Source organism: Jatropha curcas, chromosome 4 (genome assembly GCF_041381405.1).
Source record: "Jatropha curcas cultivar XTBG-Jc1 chromosome 4, XTBG_Jcur_1.0, whole genome shotgun sequence".
In the NCBI taxonomy this organism is placed as follows: Eukaryota; Viridiplantae; Streptophyta; class Magnoliopsida; order Malpighiales; family Euphorbiaceae; genus Jatropha; species Jatropha curcas.
In genome coordinates, this window is record NC_143154.1 from 26716541 (window position 1) to 26735011 (window position 18471).

General features: G+C 31.8%; 3 protein-coding genes and 1 long non-coding RNA gene across 5 annotated transcripts; 2 read left to right on the forward strand and 2 right to left on the reverse strand.

Annotated features, from left to right (window-relative positions):
• The first annotated feature begins 1820 nt into the window (after positions 1-1820).
• On the forward strand, positions 1821-2384 carry LOC105646810 (uncharacterized). Its single transcript, XR_001047499.4, has 2 exons — positions 1821-1931; positions 2040-2384. It is a non-coding gene; the product is annotated as an uncharacterized LOC105646810 (long non-coding RNA).
• A 2410-nt stretch (positions 2385-4794) lies between these two features.
• Positions 4795-10872, reverse strand: LOC105646808 (zinc finger (C3HC4-type RING finger) family protein / BRCT domain-containing protein). Of its 2 annotated transcripts, none has more exons than XM_012232749.4 (9): positions 10716-10872; positions 10442-10550; positions 10187-10335; positions 9871-10004; positions 9187-9373; positions 8565-8711; positions 6827-7495; positions 5560-5736; positions 4795-5233 (listed from the first exon to the last, which is right to left on the reverse strand). In XM_012232749.4, exons 3-9 carry the CDS (start codon positions 10328-10330, stop codon positions 5057-5059), a joined length of 1635 nt encoding a protein of 544 aa, XP_012088139.1. In that variant the 5' UTR covers positions 10331-10335; positions 10442-10550; positions 10716-10872; the 3' UTR covers positions 4795-5056. The 2 variants fall into 2 exon arrangements, with proteins under 2 accessions (XP_012088139.1, XP_020540054.1); XM_020684395.3 differs by having other exon boundaries at positions 10681-10858.
• Positions 10873-11874: 1002 nt separating this feature from the next.
• On the reverse strand, positions 11875-17670 carry LOC105646807 (sarcolemmal membrane-associated protein). Its single transcript, XM_089720581.1, has 6 exons — positions 17532-17670; positions 15608-15783; positions 14187-14756; positions 13643-13788; positions 13454-13563; positions 11875-12807 (listed from the first exon to the last, which is right to left on the reverse strand). The coding sequence occupies exons 3-6, from the start codon at positions 14744-14746 to the stop codon at positions 12262-12264; spliced, it is 1362 nt and encodes a 453-aa protein (XP_089576707.1). The 5' UTR covers positions 14747-14756; positions 15608-15783; positions 17532-17670; the 3' UTR covers positions 11875-12261.
• On the forward strand, positions 16974-18366 carry LOC149497094 (DUF1262 family protein (DUF1262)). Its single transcript, XM_089720582.1, has 2 exons — positions 16974-17333; positions 17426-18366. The coding sequence occupies exons 1-2, from the start codon at positions 17017-17019 to the stop codon at positions 18327-18329; spliced, it is 1221 nt and encodes a 406-aa protein (XP_089576708.1). The 5' UTR covers positions 16974-17016; the 3' UTR covers positions 18330-18366.
• The last annotated feature ends 105 nt before the right edge of the window (positions 18367-18471 follow it).

Consider the following 18471-nt stretch of genomic DNA (forward strand, 5'->3'; position numbering starts at 1 on the left):
ATACTAGTTATATTTTTCAAATATAAGGACCATATTATAATTTTGTTGGTATAATATTTTAATATCTCTTTTGACCTTTGTATTTTCTTATTTACTTAACGGAAAAAAAATAAAAATTAGACAAAATGACCTAGTAGTATAACAGAAGTAAAACAAAGAGAAATTTAGTATATTTTAAGAAAAACAAAGATATATTAATTGTATTTTACAAATTACAGGGATCATACCGTATTTTTTTCATTTTATTTTCATTTACTTAGCATCCATTTTCCCCATCTGTAATGTGAAATTATTGATTATACTTGGTGGCTTTGAAATATTGTTGGTGTGACGTGTGAAGTATATTATTATTGATTCAAAATATATTAAATGTAAATTTTAATTAAAAATCAATTTTATTGATGTTGATGTAAAAGAATTTAATTTTTCAAATGGTACGTAAGAAAATAGTACAATGCAATGTCATAATTTTTTTTTATATTTATATTTATTAGGAGTAATAATAAGCAGTACATAATGATGAAGACGTTACTATTATTTACAAGTACAACCATGATGATGAAATTTTCTTTCTCTTGCCTATTATTATATTACCATCCTTAGTAGGAAGTTACAAGACAAAGAAACCTTTAACCTCTGCTTCTTGAAATTTCATTTTTCTTTTTGTACATTTAAAGAAATATTCAAAAGCCTTTGCATTATAAGTGTCGTTTAAGATTTTTTTTTTTATACTGTTAGAAAATTAATGAAATATTAATTTTTTTAAGCTTTACCCTTATCTTTTAGTATCTCCACTAATTAATAAGAATTAATTATTTAAAAAATTGATAAAAATATAATTGTGCTATATTATTCGCTTGGTTCTAAAATTATAATTCCAAATGGTTTTCATGTAATTGAACAATAGTTAGTTAAATCAGATTATATTTTTTTTCTTATTTTTTTTATTTATATCCTTAAAAAATCAATTATTTGACTTTTTTTTTCTACTATTTAATAAATTCAATTAAACAAACAAATAAGCAGAAAATAATAATGTGAGAAATAAAATAAATGAAAACCTAAAAGTTATCGTTTTTTCTTTCATAGGTTGCCACCGGTGAATTCTCACCAATGACAACTCATTTTCCTTTTGGATTTTCTTTTTTTAAATACAATTTATACCTTTTAATACAGATTTGAGCAGTAATGAAAAAATTTGAAAAATATCAAATGGATTTGTAAGAATACTATGAAGTCAAATAATAATTATAAATAACTACCAATGAAGTCAACAATCGCCTAGATATTATTCAAATTAAGAATGTATTTTTTTTATTAACAATAAATATAGAAATACGTTGATTTGTCTTAACGAAATTTATAATTTAATTTAAAAAAAAAGATAAATTAAAGTAATATTAATTATTTACACGAATTATTATATACGGCATTGTGAAAAAGTGAAAAAAAAATTTTTAAAAATATAAATCAAATAATTATTTTGGAACAATTAGAAAAGAAATTGGAACTATAATTTTAAACGGATCGTGTGTATATATATATATATATATTTTTTTTTTTAATTGGTCAAACAGCAAATATATAACTGTACGAGCTGAATAACACACATTTTCCATAAGGGATAAGGGTGAAATCCCGAAAAACTCCCGTGACAGTGAATGGAAATAATTTCCATTCTCACAAAACAAAACTCTCTTCTTTAACTATTTGCGTACTCTGCCTTCCAAAACCTCTTATTAATGCTTTCAATGTGACTTACAACCGTTACTCTTCATTCATATCATCCTTCTTAACTTCTTCTTCTTCTTCCTCCTCCTCTAACCCTAGCTCTTCTCTTTCCCTAACTACCTAACAATAATACTAGTAATAAGAGTTCTTGAAATTTTCCCTTCTCTTTCATTTCTTGAACTTAAAATATCTTCCATAAGGTTTCAATCTTTAATCTTTTCTTTGTTTTAACGTTTCTTGAAAGCTTAACTTGTCTATAATTAGGTTGCTGATTGTGAGTCGACAATTTGTTTTGTTTGTTTGAACAGGTCTTAAAAACCAAAGATGGTGATGATGGGATTGGAGAGGTTGATGGGGAACTTGAAGTCAAAAATAAGGTCATTGAAGATGAAGAAGCCATATGATAAAATTGAAAAGAGTGAAAGTATGAGAGTTGAAATAAGAAGCAGGAAAGCTAAGAAGCTCATTGAAGAAACCTTGAAAATTGCAGATTCTCCAAAGAGCAGAACTTATGCTTTTTGATTATGTTTGAGTTTATTTACTTAGAGTAACAGGGGGAATTTCTAATGTTCCTCTGCTTTTAATGTTATATAAACTGTGTTTAGTTATAGAAAATATATAATAGAATGTTATCTCTACTTCTCTTTCAGCCATCCATAGATTTTCTTTCCTTTTACTTTTCTTTTTCTGTTCACTTGCAAGTTATTAGCTTCAAAATGCCTTTTTTTTTTTTTTTTTTTCTTCTAGTTAATTTAGCTCTAAACAAGAATTCCAATTCGTAATTCTAGTATATTAAGCTAAAGCTGATTCTAATTTATTAATTTTCTTTTCAGTTACTCATTAGTAGAAGAAATAAAACTATGTAACTAATATAATATCAGTTATAAGAAACAAACCGGTAAAAAGCGACTCATATTAACTCATAATGAATAGATGATTTTCACAAAATCAAGAGTTCAATTTATGAAATTAATCTGATACTCATAAGGAGTGACTCAAATGATAAAACACATTTCAGTTTAGTAGATGATCTTTATACAAGCAAGAGTTCAATTCATGAAATTAATTTCGGCAATAATGAAAGAAGAACAATTTCATACTCAAAAGGGAATTATTTGACTCAAATAGTTATTGTCCTTTGAAAGTAATCATTCCATGTTGCCTAAGGTTGCTTTCCACAGACCATTACCATTTCATAATACTTTTAAGTACTTGCCTAAAAGAGAGAGAATAACTACTAGAATATGCTTCCTAACTTTTGCTTATCCGAATCAAACTTACCCACTATAAGAAACAAAGGAAGCGTGCTTTTGATAATTTGAAATTGAAGGATTACCAAAAAAAAATTTACCTTTCAAATGAAAATCTTAAAATTTTACTGCTAGAGTTATCCTTGGAGATAATTTTAGTTAATTTTTAAAATAGGAAAAAGCTTTACTTACAAAATGTAGAAATAGGTAATTAAAACATTAGTAATCTATAACAGCAGTTAAAAAATTGAGATAGTAGCTTAAATTAAATTCAATTGCAATTTTCTAAATGTGAAAAGATTTCTAATTTCTGACAAAATGAAAAATATTCAATCCCCCAAAAATTGAGGCGCTGACTTACAATTTATTTTTCTAAATGGGTAGCCTTTCTTTAAATCAAGAACTACTTTAGTCTATATGACAACAGTAAACTGAAGATAAACCTTTGCCTAAAGAATTCTTTGCTGACTATAAGCTGATAAGGAAAGTGTGACATAAATAATAGAATAAAAAGCAGCAACGAAGTATATATATATATCCCAAAGGTGAGAGGAGGTTTTAGATTCAAAACCTACTTTTTCAGATTTTGTGGTGTCTAATGTAAACTCTTGATATCTTTAATGGGTTTCTTCTACTGTTATTGAGTCTAGCTATTCTTCAACATGCTCCTATTCTAATTTATAATTATAATATGATTTATTTGAAATTTTGTAACTTGTAAAGCTTACTTATTCCAGTTCTTCTTAATGCTGATTTGTAATACATCCTATCTATATAAACATATTTCATTAAGAAAAAAAAAAAAAAAAAAAAGGAAATTGCCCTTTATGCACCAATAAGAAGAAAATGGAAGTAAAAAAGATTGCAAATAAGAGGCTGAGAATATGTGAAAATCAAAGACAAGATAAAGAAAGTTGGTTCTGACGACGTGGCACTCTTTTGCACATGAAATTAAAGATTTGATTGTGGACAATAATGGGTTTTAAAGGCTCAAATTATTTAATATCCTCAGAAAAGAAAAGTTAAGTCCACATTCATACCCACTTCATATATAGGGATCAAGAGTGTCCACACAATAAAGATAAATGTACTACTGCAAAAAGTTTTTCCTGAATGAAACTAAAGGAGACAGTAGAAATTAGAAAGTTATATGTATTGTCTAATTAGAAAGAGAACAAAGAATAAAAATTGCAAGCATATGTAGTGTTGTTTAGCTGTTGATTCAGTACCTTGTCTTATTTTGTGAGATACCTAATTTGATTACGATGTTCTTAATAATTAATTTTGAAAAGCAAATGGAAGTGTTAACCTTTCATCATCGCAATAGTCATCATCTCTATAACAAATTTAAAGGTTCTTTAACTGTTTGGGTATGCTATTTTTGTTTTTCTTCATTTGTATTTGTCAAATTTAAATAAGCTAGCTTTGTTTAGGTTGACTCAGGAGAATCTTAAGAGTAAATTAGAATATACTTGCACAGTCAAAATACCTATAATAGTCAAGACATTAAATCCTGAATTTTGATAATTTTCTATGTACCAAAAGAAAAATACTCCAAAAATTAGGATTAATTCAGAGAAAAACCAAAAGTACAAGCACACAAAAATCAGTAATTTCGATACAACAACAACTAAGTCTTAGTCTCAAACTAATTGGGTAGGATAGCTTTTATTACCATTTCCGCTCTGTTCATATCAAAGCAAATAATTAATTAACAATAACTTTTTTATTTTTTTCTCAAAGGATCATATTCATATTAATACTTTATTCTAACAGGTATCATATACCATGGAAAAATCAACAAAACACAAACTTGTTGGGCCAAAATGCTTCTTTAGAAGTGTAGAGAGTTGGGCTCTAGGAACAGATGTCTCAAATGTTGCTTAATAAGTATAAGAAATTCAATAACTAGCTCTTGTTAAGACTAATTAAATAAAGAAACGTGCATCAATTTGTTTTGAGTGACAGATAGTACACAGACTGAAACTGCTACAGCAGCGCTCAAGTAAAATGCATCATAGGCGTATAAGAAATGTAGATTCTTGTAGTGTAAGAAAGTATTCCTGTGAAACATATTATCTGGCATGATGATAAAGTCTTTGGAGATCCTTACAGTGCATGCATGTCCATGGTAACAAAGGAGGGTCCAGGCAGTACATATGAATACATTGAATTTGGCAGTAATGACAGCTAATGAGAAGATCCTCAGGTTCCCGGCAAAAGCATTCAGCACAAACTGTGGGTAATGAGGACTGTTGAACAAAAGAAAACTAGAATACTTAGCACATGAATTCTCATAGCGCATGGCAAAAAAATGAACACCTTAAACATTTTTTACGTGTTATTCTTCGAGCTAGTTCAGAAAAAAGCTACATCAAAAATGTTTTTCAGAGATTATTTAAGTTTGTTTTTAAAGTGAATTTCACATGTTTTAATCATAAAGATGTCAAAAATTTTAAATAACACATCTTAACTGCTTTTTAAAACACCATCTAAATTCTAAAAAAGTGCATTGTTTCAATGGCAAACAGACTGGAAGTCTATGGTTGGAGCTAAACTAATTAAACATCAATATTACCTCACCACCAAATCTGCATCTTTCTTGATCATTTAATAAAAAAATATCTGTTGTTGAGGCACACGGAATAGTTTGAGAGTACATTTTCTGATCAGAAGTGGTTGCGTGCTCCACTTTAGTAATGCTTACAAATCTAGCCTTGCACAAAGGACATGTTGGATTCTTTCTGCTCGAAATCTACACATATTATCAGCAGCAGAACCAAAACTTCAAAATTACGATTGAGTAAAGAGCATAGAACAATATAACAAGGAAGACATATATGGAGAATTCTATCAAATGATACCAAGATGATTAAGAAAAAAAAAAAGTCGGGTTGACAAAATGAGTTAATCTGAATAGAATGTTCAACTATGAAACAGTTTAAATTTCAGCCAATTGCTTAATAACTCGATAGATATGAGGACCACATAATAGTTAAGCATTTATGCTTCCCCAAGATACATATAAAAGGGTAGAAGAGAAGGAAATTTTAACTTCTCCATAAACAATAGCAGTGCAGTACTTGAATATTCAATCATAATCGAAAATGCTCAAAGACAGTTCACAACTACAATCCAAAAACCTTCTTACAGCATTTACATTCATTGGGGCAACTTGTATTTCAGATGAGAAAGAACTCCTCTAAAATGCAATCATATTATTTATGAAAATTTCAGACTCTACAGAATGTTTTTGGCATACAAGATTCAACTCAGATGCTCCTATGTAACCAAACCAAGTCTAGAAGGAAAAAGAATGAGAGAGTAAAATGCGAAATTAACTTTAACAAGAAGGAAAATAAACAATATATAATTACACCTAAATCTGAAAATCCCGCCGAAATAAAATCTGGAAAACATGTATTTACTGGTCAAGAATGGTCATGATTCTAATATTAAATTACTAGGACAACATTTAAACAGTAAGCAAATAAAACCTGAGTTACCATTTGAAGAGCATATATGAAGATAATCGAAGCAGTTGGAGCTTCAGGAAACAAAACAACACAAAAGGGGAGCAAAAAGAAAACAGCAATAACAATACCTAAGGAAGAAATCACTTGCATGTAATAGAAGCAATATCCATAGTCCAAAAAGGCAAGACTAAAACAATGCAAGTGCATGGAAAATTTAGAATTTTATAATTGAAAAACAATATCCATAACCATTTTGTAGCACATTAAGCTAATTCATTGAAATGAATACTATAATTCACCGTTTGAAATTTACACGAGTTTATGAATGAAGACAGAGAGGCATCAATTAAACAGGGAGAGAATAAATACCAATTGATCAGCCCAGTTTTGGATGCATGAATAGCAAAATCGATGTTTGCATGGCAAAACACCTCTGGTTGAACAAAACTCTGTCCAACATATTATACACGATAAGTCCTCTGATTTGCTATTGGGTTCAACACTTGCTTCCTTATTCTTGCCAGCAAAGTTCTCAATAGCAGGACGACTTTCTGATCCATCCATTCCAATCAGTGCCTCCTCAAGATATGGGTTTGAATCCTTTGCTGTAGTTGATTGATTTGAATCTTTTATATCTTCAATATCATCAAAAGCTTCATTTGAAGAAGCCCCAACGCCAGTCAACGGAGCATCAGATGCTCTTCCAGTTTCGAATATATTAACATTCTTGTCATAACCTTCATATTTAGAGGAAGCTGCAGCTTCACTGTTCTTGTTATGAAGTCTAATCGGGTTGCTCTCTTGGTCAGAATCTGAAAGCTCTATCTGCAAATTGTTTTTGCGAACATTTTTCTTTACAAGCCTCCGCCCGTTAGGAGGAGGTTCAGCTAAAAATGTACTTCCAATATCATCAGAAATCTTCCTTTTCCCCCTCGCTAGTTGACTGTCCATGACATCAAATATTGACTCTTCATGGCCTGAAATCTTCCCTTTTTCTCTCACAGAGTGCATGGATGATTTTGAACTTGAATTTTCATGCTTTTCAAGGAAAAGGAAATATCTTTTCAGTAGAATGAAACACTTTCCTTTTGGTAGAGTTCATGGAAGTATAGTTAAGAGAAAGAAGATCATGAGATAAAATTGCCTTTTAAAATACAAACTAACGAAGCAAAAGTCAAAAAAATTAACAACGATAAGCGGTCAAATATGAGACATATTTCGCATGAAATAGCTAGAATCGTTTACAGAAAACAAGGAACATAGAGAAGAAAGATTACAACATCTTTCACTTGAAAAAAGCCTTCACCTGCCAAATGTACTCAATACTACTGGATCACCAAGTCTTTCTACATCAAGAAATAATGAAAGTTATATTTTTCATGACATTTACTGAGTCCTGATGGAGATCCTATTCCAAAATCAGTAGGTTTTACAAGCAGCAAGACTATTTCCTCCTTTTATTTTCTAAGTCACTTTTTATGAAGTAAACTCATAATAAATACTCAATAACAGAAGAATTAGGGTTAATAAAACTGAAAACAGATTTCTTCAGGTAGGAATAATTTTGAAGAGCCTGCAGAAGTGAATGACTAAATTATTTAATGTGTCTTGGTTTAAAAAATTGTGAGGTTGCAAGTTCAAACTCCAATTGGAGCCAAATTAACTAGAAAAAAGAGCAAAATGTCAAGGTGTAAAAAGCCTATACCAAAAGTGAAATTATACATTCCAAAGATTCATTAACTCTCAGTGGATGGCCAGTAGCAGTGCACAAGTGATGACTTAAAGAAAAACAGATACAATACCAAAGAATCGGAATTCACAAATTTTATATCACTGTTTGTAAATATCATTGCATGGGGCAAATGCTTAAACTTAGATCTTGAAGCAATGTTCAATCTTACCTTCTATTTCTTTTTCTTTTTTTCGTATGGTGATTTATGCAGAATGAGGGAAGTAATGCACAAGATATTAGAAATAAGTTTCAAAGGATTGACTTTCTTATCATACAAAGTTCACAAGACATTGACATCAAAAACTATATAGCAGATGCAACAGATTTAATGGACAAATATTTATGAGCAAATGAAGCAGGATATAATTCAATTACCTCTAATTCAACTAGTCCAGATAAAGGAGGGTCCTGAAAACAGTATCTGCCATATGACCTGTCTTTCTGTCTTGTAGGCTTTTTCGTCCGTTTAGGCATTGATTTAGATAAGTTAATGTTGTTTTTGTTCAGCTCAGGAAACAAATTCTGCAGTTAAAAATGCTAAGGAATAAGATAAACATTGACCAACACTAAAATCCTCAACAACAAAGATAAACTTGCTAAATCAAACCACCAGACAAAAAAATCGCATGCCAATGCTTTAAAGAGAAGTTTTGAAACAATATATATACATGCAATTTGAAGCTGGAAAATCCTATACGTTGTGATATATAGAAACTAAAATGTTAGCTTCAAAACAAAAGAATGCCCTTCATTTTATATCGCATTTTTCCCTTTCTCATAATGCATCATACGCATGGATAAAGGGAAAACTGTCCACATAAGAAAATATAGGAATTTAGTTATTTAACTGCATTGGCATTATCATCCAACTGCAACATCGTTTGGTAGCTGATTTGACTTAAAGAAGCATTGTGTGTTTGTTTATACATGTTCACATGTTTGTTCGTTTATCTGTGTGGACATTTGAGAGAGAGAGAGAGAGATGTTTATCAATTACCTCATTCAACAAAAAAGAATCAGTCCAACCAGCAAGGCTAGAATCCCCACAGCCCAAACCATTTAGTAGTCGTTCAGAGTCTTCAAAAGTGTTGGATTTATCAGACAATGCTTCACGGTTTTGATGCGAGAATCCAGCCTTATCAATAAATGGGACCTCCAGCAATAAAGGCCCAACTTCTTTTCCACTGAAATCCATCAGAAATTGTTAGTGCAAGTCTGGATTATCTTCTGGGTGTATTCAAATGATGCACAAAATTGGCACCAAAAGTGATCCCAAAAATAACAGATAAAATGAAAATTTTAATTATAAGGGAAGCAGAGAGAGAGTCAAAATCTTAGCTACAACAGTATCAGATTCTGATAATCACGATACTGTGTAATCTATGAGCGGGTAGACCTTTGCATTACAGAAGTGATAAAGTTTATTTGTTAACTACAGCATTTCTGCTGTTGTATGTCTTATGGTATAAATAAAATGCATCAAATTAATAGCATAAGTTTGTTAAGTTATGTTATCGATTTGTTTTCTCTAACCAAAAAGAAAGAGAAAGGGGGATTGAAAATGCCAAAAGAAATCACAAAACATCAATGCAATCGACTAAGTAAGAGCACAACATTTGAAAATGAGCTGCCTATGAAACTATGCCTAACACTTGAATAAATACAAATGTAGCACATATACCTTTGCAGCATGTATGGATGCTCCGGAACACGTTTCCCTTCCTTTATGCAATCTTCCACCCACCGATGATTAACTATGACTATTTTTAACTTCTTGGCAAGATCATATTTCCTCCCTTCAAATTTCCAACAAATCTGATGATCCAAATAAAACAGAATCCATCTGAAATCTCCATAATCAAACAACAAAACTCATTTGACAGGTACCCATTCTTTCTATTTTTACATTTTCCAAAAACTACCATCCACATTTCACCTCTAAGCGAACCCTAAAACTTGAATTGTAATTAAATGAGATGCTGAGTTAGAAAACAGACCAAGTGTGTAGTCGATCTTGACATTGCACCTACATAATTGGCACCGGCCTGAGATATCAGCTTGATGAGGTTGAACCGCTCGGAGCCATGGTAGCCACTAACAGTTGCCACCACAGTCTCCATTCCTCGAATTGGGTAATCCATAGACTCTACAAAATCACAACACATGTAATTTAAAATTAATAAATGCAAATAAATGATTTAAAAAAATTATAAAAAACTACCAATCCTGAAAGCCCAAAGTCAAACCCTAACCAGGAGACTGAATCTCAATTTCTGCACGCGCTTTAATCAGTACTTCAATTCGAATTATGATTTTCTAATCCACTGAATCTTCGTTAACTGGTAATCCACAGCACCGAATCTAGCAGAAAAAAAACATAAAATTAGAAAAAAAAATTATCAATATTGAGATTTTCAGAAAAATGTAGCTCTTTCGATTTTTTTTTTTTTAATATAAAAGAAAAGAGAAATTGCGTTTAAATTTCGTTAACTCTTCTATGTCGACAGTTTCTGTAGAGAGAATTACACCGTGAGATTGGATGGTGCGAGATTGGAGACGCTGTGAAAGGAATCTTTTTCTTCAATGGCAGATTTGCAGGGAGGTTTGCCGGGAAATGCAAATATTTGAAATTCTTATGAAATCCGCTACTTTGTTAATTGGCGGGCTAGCAGTAGGGCCATAATGTGGAACGGATCGGTTTCCATATTCGGATTTGGACGGGTTCTCATTTTAAATTGTATTTTTTAAAAAAATCATTATTTTAATTCTATGGTTTGGTTAGAAAATCAAATTTGTGTATTTGAAGAGTATTTTTGAAATAAAATTAAATGGTTTAAATTTTATCATTAATAAAATATTATGGTTTAAGACAGATAGAATTAAATTAATGATGAAATTTAAATTTCATTGATTGTGACTTATTTTTTCTCAATCAAATAAAGAAAGTTCTATCAATCTCTGGTTTCATTACATCACTCAAATTACATGAATTCAAACAAACCATCAATTAAAAACAAAGTAAAATAAAAAATTATATCATGCAAAAATTTTTACCATAAAATTTTTTTTTATCTTCTTTGAATAACTTCAATCATTTTATTTGATTTGATTCTTAAAGTTTGTTTGATAACAGCATTTCATACGACCTAGTATTTATATATTATAATAATGTTTAGAGTTTGAAATAATAGAGAATGAAACATTTTTCTCTTTTGACGTTTATAATAAAATGTTATTTAAAATAAATAATTTTTGACAAGTAGGGGTGCGCAGAACTACCAACCAAATCAACCAATTTTGATTTGATTCAGTCGACACATTCAAAGGAGATTCGATTTGAACTGGAATTTTTTAGTTTGAGTCAATTTCATAGAAATTAATCGGTTCGACTTAAAACCGAAACGACAAAACCAAGTAAAACCAGCTGAACCAACTGGTCCATTCAATTCAGTTTGGTCTGTCATTTAGAAACTCCAGTTTTCATTTTCCTGTCTGAATTCAATTCGATCTGAATCGACCACTATTGATAAGTTACAACTGACCGTCTGGCTAAGAGCAATTGAGCATGATTTGATATAAGCCTTACAATTATCAAGTAAAGTCTCCTTTTATGATCCTTATTATCATAGTGAACAAAACTTTTATACACTTTTAATTTCTATCTACCAGGATTTCAAACATTAGATTGCAACAAATAAGTTTGTATTGAAATTTTACTGTAAATTAAATTTCTATTTCAGATAATCTCCAACTCCATTAAAGGAATGCGACTGCAATCAGTCTTAAACTCTCAACTTACACCAGATACACAGGCAAGAAGTTGAAGCAGCAAAATTGAAAGAGGAGCATTTACTTAAAAAAAATAGAGAGAGAGAGAGAGAGAGAGAGAGAGAGAGAGAGAGAGAGAGAGTTACCAACATGTGATGTGAAGAAAATTAGAAACCTACAAGATTGTGGTCAGAAGGTCAGGGCACTTGAGGAATGCAGTATTGCCGGTAAACATGTAGCTTCAAGAGGCCAACAAGACAATGAAAATAAAAATATATAAGAAAGAAGATGCACAGCATCGCCTTCATCTTCTAGGGTTTCCACCTCGAGCTGGTGCCTCATACACACTTCCAGCACGAGCTGTTGGTGTTGCAGACCCATAAGACACAGTGTTTACCGGTGCCATTTGCCCATGTGGTCCCCTTTGTGCATCATAGCCGGCTCCTCTTGATGCATCATAATGAGGACCCCGTTGCACATCATAAGGTGGTCCTCTTTGGACATCATAACCAGGTAGTCTCTGCGCATCATAGGTAGGTCCTCTCTGCATATCATATACAGGTCCTCTTTGAGAATCATAACCGTGTCCCCTTTGTGCATCATAGCCGGCTCCTCTTGATACATCATATCCAGGTCCTCTTGATGCATCATAACCAGGGCCCCCTTTTGTTGGCTCATAACCAGGGCCTCTGGGTGCATCATAAGAAGATTTTGTAGTTGCAGAGCCGGATTGAGCTCCAGTATAAGTAGGAGTCCCAGCACCAGGGCCAGCATTAGTAACTGTACTAGCATTGGCAGAAGCACCAGCACCAGTACCAGCACCAGAGTTACCAGGAATGGCAGCATATCCCTGTCAAAAAAAAAAAAAAAAAAAAAAAAAAAAAAAAAAAGCAAAAGGTTTTCAGTTTCACTTTGATGCTCAGGAGCAAAGCAACATAATTGCCTATCATAATCATCATCTTCGCATAGATAATAAGAAAAATAACAAAAATGGAAAACAACTTTTTAAGAGTAAGACTATAATGTAAAATAATTATGAGGATTCCATTTAATTAGGGATTAAGACTTGGTCCAGTTAATTATGAAGCTTCCCTTCAATACAAATTCAGCCAGGTTCAATTTTGAAAATCTGTATTAGGAATTGGTTCAGTTCAGCCACACAACCACCTTCAAAAATGTGCACAATAAAAAGACGTACAAAGCCATGACCATCCAGATTTAGTTTTCACATGGTGACAATATTGAATAGCTCAGATTCTTGTCATGAAGAAAAATAAAACTCATGTTTTCATATCAACAAGTCTTAAATCATTCAGGCACAATGTTTGCATTAATTTTAATATTACTGCATCCACTATTAAATTTGAAATTTTTGACAGCAAATATTGACAAAGTTCAGACAGCTAAGGGACCAGATGTGAATGATACAGAAAAGAAGACTATAATATAAGAAAGAAAATAACAAAACCATTAATGTAGATTAGAAGTTGGTGTACCTGGCCTTGGGGAACCCCATAGCCATCATCATGCACATTTTGTCCAGCAGGTCGAACAGAAGCCTCATTCTCACTGTTTCCAGTGGCACCAACATAAGGACCACTTGCAACTGAACACAAAAAGTGAACCTCATTTACAAATATAGAGAAATATTGAGCTTTAAATGAGCAAAAGGAACAAGAAAGTACCAGTTCTCATGTCAACATTAGCTGTGTTACTAAGTACTAAGCGAAGCTTCTCCACCTCCCTGGCCATTGTAGCATGGTTCTTCTCCATGGCCTGAACTGACTCAAGGTGGTCACTGAATACTTTCTTCTCATACTCATATGAAACCCTGCAGGATCATGATGATTAAAGATTTTCATGATTAAAACTAAATCAATTATAAGAAGCATGTTAAAACAAACAAATAAAGTGCTACAACCACAGGAGATGTTTTATGGAGAAAAGCCCAATTAAATTTAAGGACAACTGAGTAAACTTATAAAGAGAATATCATTGAAATGTATAATCAAATCTTTCAAAATCAATTTCCAGATAATGATTGGAAGAAAAGGTTTAGGTATGACTTTAGGAGTATTCATAAGGCACAACTAGCTATCTTGCATTCACAGAGTCTACAAGTTCAAGCAAGAGAAATAGCACAGGTTCACTATATTTGGCCAGTTGAATTTTTTTTTTTTTTTCTTAGTGTAACTAAAAGATACAGACAAATAATGTTTGAAAATGCACCTGCATCGCTGATATTCCTGTCTGAGGCTTTCAAGTTCTGACATCAAAACAGGGATCTGCTGCACGTCTGCATGGGCCCTGTGAAGATCCTGATTCAACTGATGGACTTTAGAGATAAGTTCCTGCCTTGCTACAACCAACTTATCAGCTTCTGCTCGTGCCTGCTGCAACTCCAGCCTCACAGACTCTGTGGCTTTCAACTCTGTTTCCACCTTGGCAATGTTATCCGTAAGGCCCCTCATCTGTTGTTCTCTTTCAGACTTGATAGCTCCTATGTGAGCATGTAATAGCTGCAGCTCATGCTTTGCAGCAGCAAGTTCCTGCCTCAAGCTTCCGTGCGTGGCTGCCAATCTCTGGTTCTCCGTTGCAAGTCGTTGCATCTCCACATGTTGTGCAGCAAGCTTCTGTTCCATAATTTCTGGCGGCGGTAACATGTCAAAGGGGGGGAAGGGGCCAAGCGGAGGGCGCATTCCAGGAGCAAATTGTTCAGGATGCATTATACCAGGCCCAGGAAGAGGACGCCTCAGATGAGGAGGCGGAATTCGACCTTTACTTCCCATTTGAAAATACCTAAGTTTGACCAGCGTTAAGTATAACAACAATAACACCCAAGATAAGATGCATTACCATGATTTGGCTTGCCTAAGAAAACTATAACTTGGAATTACTGAAAGCTCAATTTACTTCATTGCATATTTAGTAGTTGTTGAAAACAGTAAAGAAACAACAATCAAAATTAGAATTCAAAAGGTAACACTAGGAGAACTAAAATCAAGTCAAAGTCTCAATAACAGAATTGCTTTTATATGCATCCTACATTTACATTCAAACTCTTAGATGGAAGAATAAAAATTCATGAATCATGGACAAACACAAATCAAACAATTGAAACTTTACGGCTAAATTTTGCACATGCATCCAAAGAGATGAAAATAGATTGTGAATGTAAACCACAGTCTCTAATATCAAGTTCGATTTTTTGAGATAATTAAAATCAAATTTGATTGTAATCTTGAAATTGCACTTGAAAGTATATATTCCATTTTCACTTTATCAAAGCTACTAATAAATTGGGATTCCTCATATACTGAACAAAGTAATCATCTTCCACCACCATTCTAGAGTAAACCAAATATACAGACCATTATTATAATTTATTTGTGCCACTCATGCATATAAAGCCTTAGAAAATAACTCAAGAGTACAAAGATTGGGCCAATTAGCAATCAAAATTTTGAATAAATGTTTATGTCAAACCCTAGAATTCGAAAATTATTGAAGAAAATATAAACAAAAGAAGAAAGGTAATAGCTAGACGGACATCATTGATGCGATATTACATAATTCTAATGAAACTTACTATGCCCTTCAGCTTCAGAGATTCAAAGGATAAAAATAGAAGACATGGTTTTTGGACTCACCTGAACGGAGACGCGACGGTGGAGTCTTCGACGGTGAAACAGCACAAATGATTTTGCTAGCAGAGGAAACGTCTCATTACCCAGAAAGCCTAGAACACGTTCTTGAAAGGAAAGAGAAAAAGGTCCCGGCCAACTACAACGCTGTCGTTTCTTCTCTCCTCTTCTCGTGCTCTTTTCTGGCAACAAAACAAAGAGAGAATAAGATTTTGAGTTTCTTTTTTCTTGGAAAAAAAAAAAGATTATGAGTATTTTTATAATTTTTCACTTGAGACTATTTTTATTTTAAGTTTTTAAATATTTTTTATATTTTATATTGCATTAAAATTATATTTACTAATTTAAATTTACTTAATTTGTTTAAATACAACTAAATTACTAAAATTTAATAAATATATTTATATAAGTACATTTTTTATTAAACTAAATCAAATTAAATTCAAATATTTTGAGTATTATGGTATTGTTTGATTATAATTTTTAGTATCGCAATTAGCATTATTTTTTTATTTATAGTTTTCTGCGGCGTTAATTTTTCATTCTTTCAATTTTATCCTATTTTCACATTTCTTAATTTTAATTTTTATTTTCAACGTGAATAAATTTAACTTTAAGTTATTATTTAATTTGTGATATTGATTTAATTCTCTTGACATATTTGATTTTTTAATTTTATGTGCCGTATGTAATTAATTTCGATTATTATCTTTTTATTAGTTGTTTGTGAATTGACAGTCCTATTTATCATCCAGTATTTTTTTTAACATTGAGGTTGTACATTTACGATTCAAATTTCAAGCTCGGAGCCTCCAATGTTAAATACCTTTTGGGCTGGAATGGGCTCTAGGATTTTCAATTATAACATATGCTTCTGGGCTGGGCTGAGCAGGGTCATAATGGTAGCCACAGCTCGTTGATGAGTGAAAATTATTATCAACAAGTCAAGTTAGGTCGCTCGAACTTAAAATATCTCACTCTTTATACGAGTGAGAAGAGTAATTAGATCACATATGATTGATAAACCTTTATTTTATATTAAATTTAAATTTGTATTTAATAAAAGAATAAAAATTTAGATTAATAATTATGTTTTCTCCTTCCATTTTTAATAATTATTAGGCAAAAGAAATTTAAATTCAAGGTTGATAACATTATTATGATATAAAGTATTAGTAAATAATAAATGATAATCTAATAATTTAAAAGTTAAAAAAGAAAGTGGGAAATAAAGCAAAAGCATTATCTATGTTTTGTTTTCCTTTATCATAAAAAGGATTCATCTCCAATTCTTTATATGACGTGACATTCTAATAATGATTATCAAACTATAGCTTAATATGCAAGGAACCAATCTATTTAAATCTCCTATAGAAAAAAGAAATGCAAGTGAAAACTAAAATTAAAATTCAAGAATGTACGTGACAAGACCTCTTTCTTTGTACAGAAAATTCCCAAGTGCCCTTTCAGAAGAACCACCAGAAGGTCCATACTCAGGCTATTTAGTAATTACAGATGAAGAAACTGAAGCAGAAAATACTTTCTGTTTTGGATTTTGTAAAAAGACGAGAGTTGGAAAGCTACCATTTCCTCAAGACAAGATATTAAATGTTGTTCATTTATCTGAGAATCAAGAAACTACTGCTAAGAAATTCTGGTTTGTTCCTGTTCTTGGTCAGCTTTTATCTTCTAATTGCTACTATGTCATCAAAGCGAAAGGCAGACATAAAGGGTATGTTATTCTTTTTCTTTTGTTCCTGTTCTTGGTTTGTTTTTTTCTTTATTTGTAATAAATTTGATCTTCTTGTTTGAATTAATTTACAGACAAGCATGCAGATGCTCAAGGGACATGGACATGGGGTTACTATGTTGCTTCAAGAAAGTCATAAAAGACATAAGACCAAGACCATTAGATCCAAGAAACACATACCAAGAATTCAAGATTAGTTCCCACTATAACCACAGCTTCTTTGCCAAGTCTCTTGCTCCTTATGCATATCCACCAAAATTGCTAAGAAATAAGGGATGGGAACTTCGAATCTCGTTAAGATCGTCACGAAAACTTCAACCATTAATTAATCATCATGCTTTAGGACTCGATTCCTCTGCTCGTACCCAACTTCCTAATTTCGATTTTCCCATCTCTAGCCAAACCTCCTCTTCTGTCACTATTGGGACATGGTATTGTCCATTTATGTTTATAAAAGAAGAGAATGCAAGAATAAGAGAACAAATGAATAGGTCAATTTTATATAGAATGAGTCTTGAACAATATTGGGAAGAAATTTACTCATGTGAAAATGTTAACAATGAGAGTGATTCTGTTATTACTATTAACACTAATGTTCAAAGAGAAGTTGATTCAGTGTTTGAAAAGGAAGCTTTGAAAATTGATAGGGTTGGTCATGGTGGGTTTACTTGGTATAGATCAATTGAATATGGAAACAGAAATAGGAGGAGATTAGGGTTTGGAGTGGGTTTAAGTTTTGTGATTGTAGAACAAATGAAATGGGTATTAGAGAATGGAGGATGGGTTGGTGGGCAAGAAAGGAGTGTGACAATAGAAAAAAGAGTGGAAATTAGAAATGAAAGTGGAAGGGAGAGGTGGTGGAGGAGATTTTGTTGTTATGTGTTGGCAGAGAGTTTTGTTTTGAGGAGAATGGATGGAACTTTGGTGCTCAAGTGTGATTTTAGACACACTAATGAAATTAGATGTAAATGTGAATGAAATCTTTAATATAATTATTGATCGATTAGAATGTAAATATATCACACATATTTATATATCAATGATGTGTGTGTATATATAAAATAAACTATTTGTAAATGTATCATTATCCAAAAATATTTATGTTTATCAAATATAAATA

Coding starts and splice junctions, on each gene's coding strand:
- LOC105646808 (XM_012232749.4), bottom strand. CDS start 10,330: ATGGATTACCCAATTCGAGGAATGGAGACTGTGGTGGCAACTGTTAGT. Junction 10,005..10,186: donor CAAGATCGACTACACACTTG/GTCTGTTTTCTA, acceptor TTGGATCATCAG/ATTTGTTGGAAATTTGAAGG. Junction 5,234..5,559: donor GATGCAGATTTGGTGGTGAG/GTAATATTGATG, acceptor TTTGTTCAACAG/TCCTCATTACCCACAGTTTG.
- LOC105646807 (XM_089720581.1), bottom strand. CDS start 14,746: ATGGGAAGTAAAGGTCGAATTCCGCCTCCTCATCTGAGGCGTCCTCTT. Junction 13,789..14,186: donor CAGGAATATCAGCGATGCAG/GTGCATTTTCAA, acceptor ATGATCCTGCAG/GGTTTCATATGAGTATGAGA. Junction 12,808..13,453: donor ATGGGGTTCCCCAAGGCCAG/GTACACCAACTT, acceptor TTTTTTTGACAG/GGATATGCTGCCATTCCTGG.
- LOC149497094 (XM_089720582.1), top strand. CDS start 17,017: ATGTACGTGACAAGACCTCTTTCTTTGTACAGAAAATTCCCAAGTGCC. Junction 17,334..17,425: donor GCGAAAGGCAGACATAAAGG/GTATGTTATTCT, acceptor ATTAATTTACAG/ACAAGCATGCAGATGCTCAA.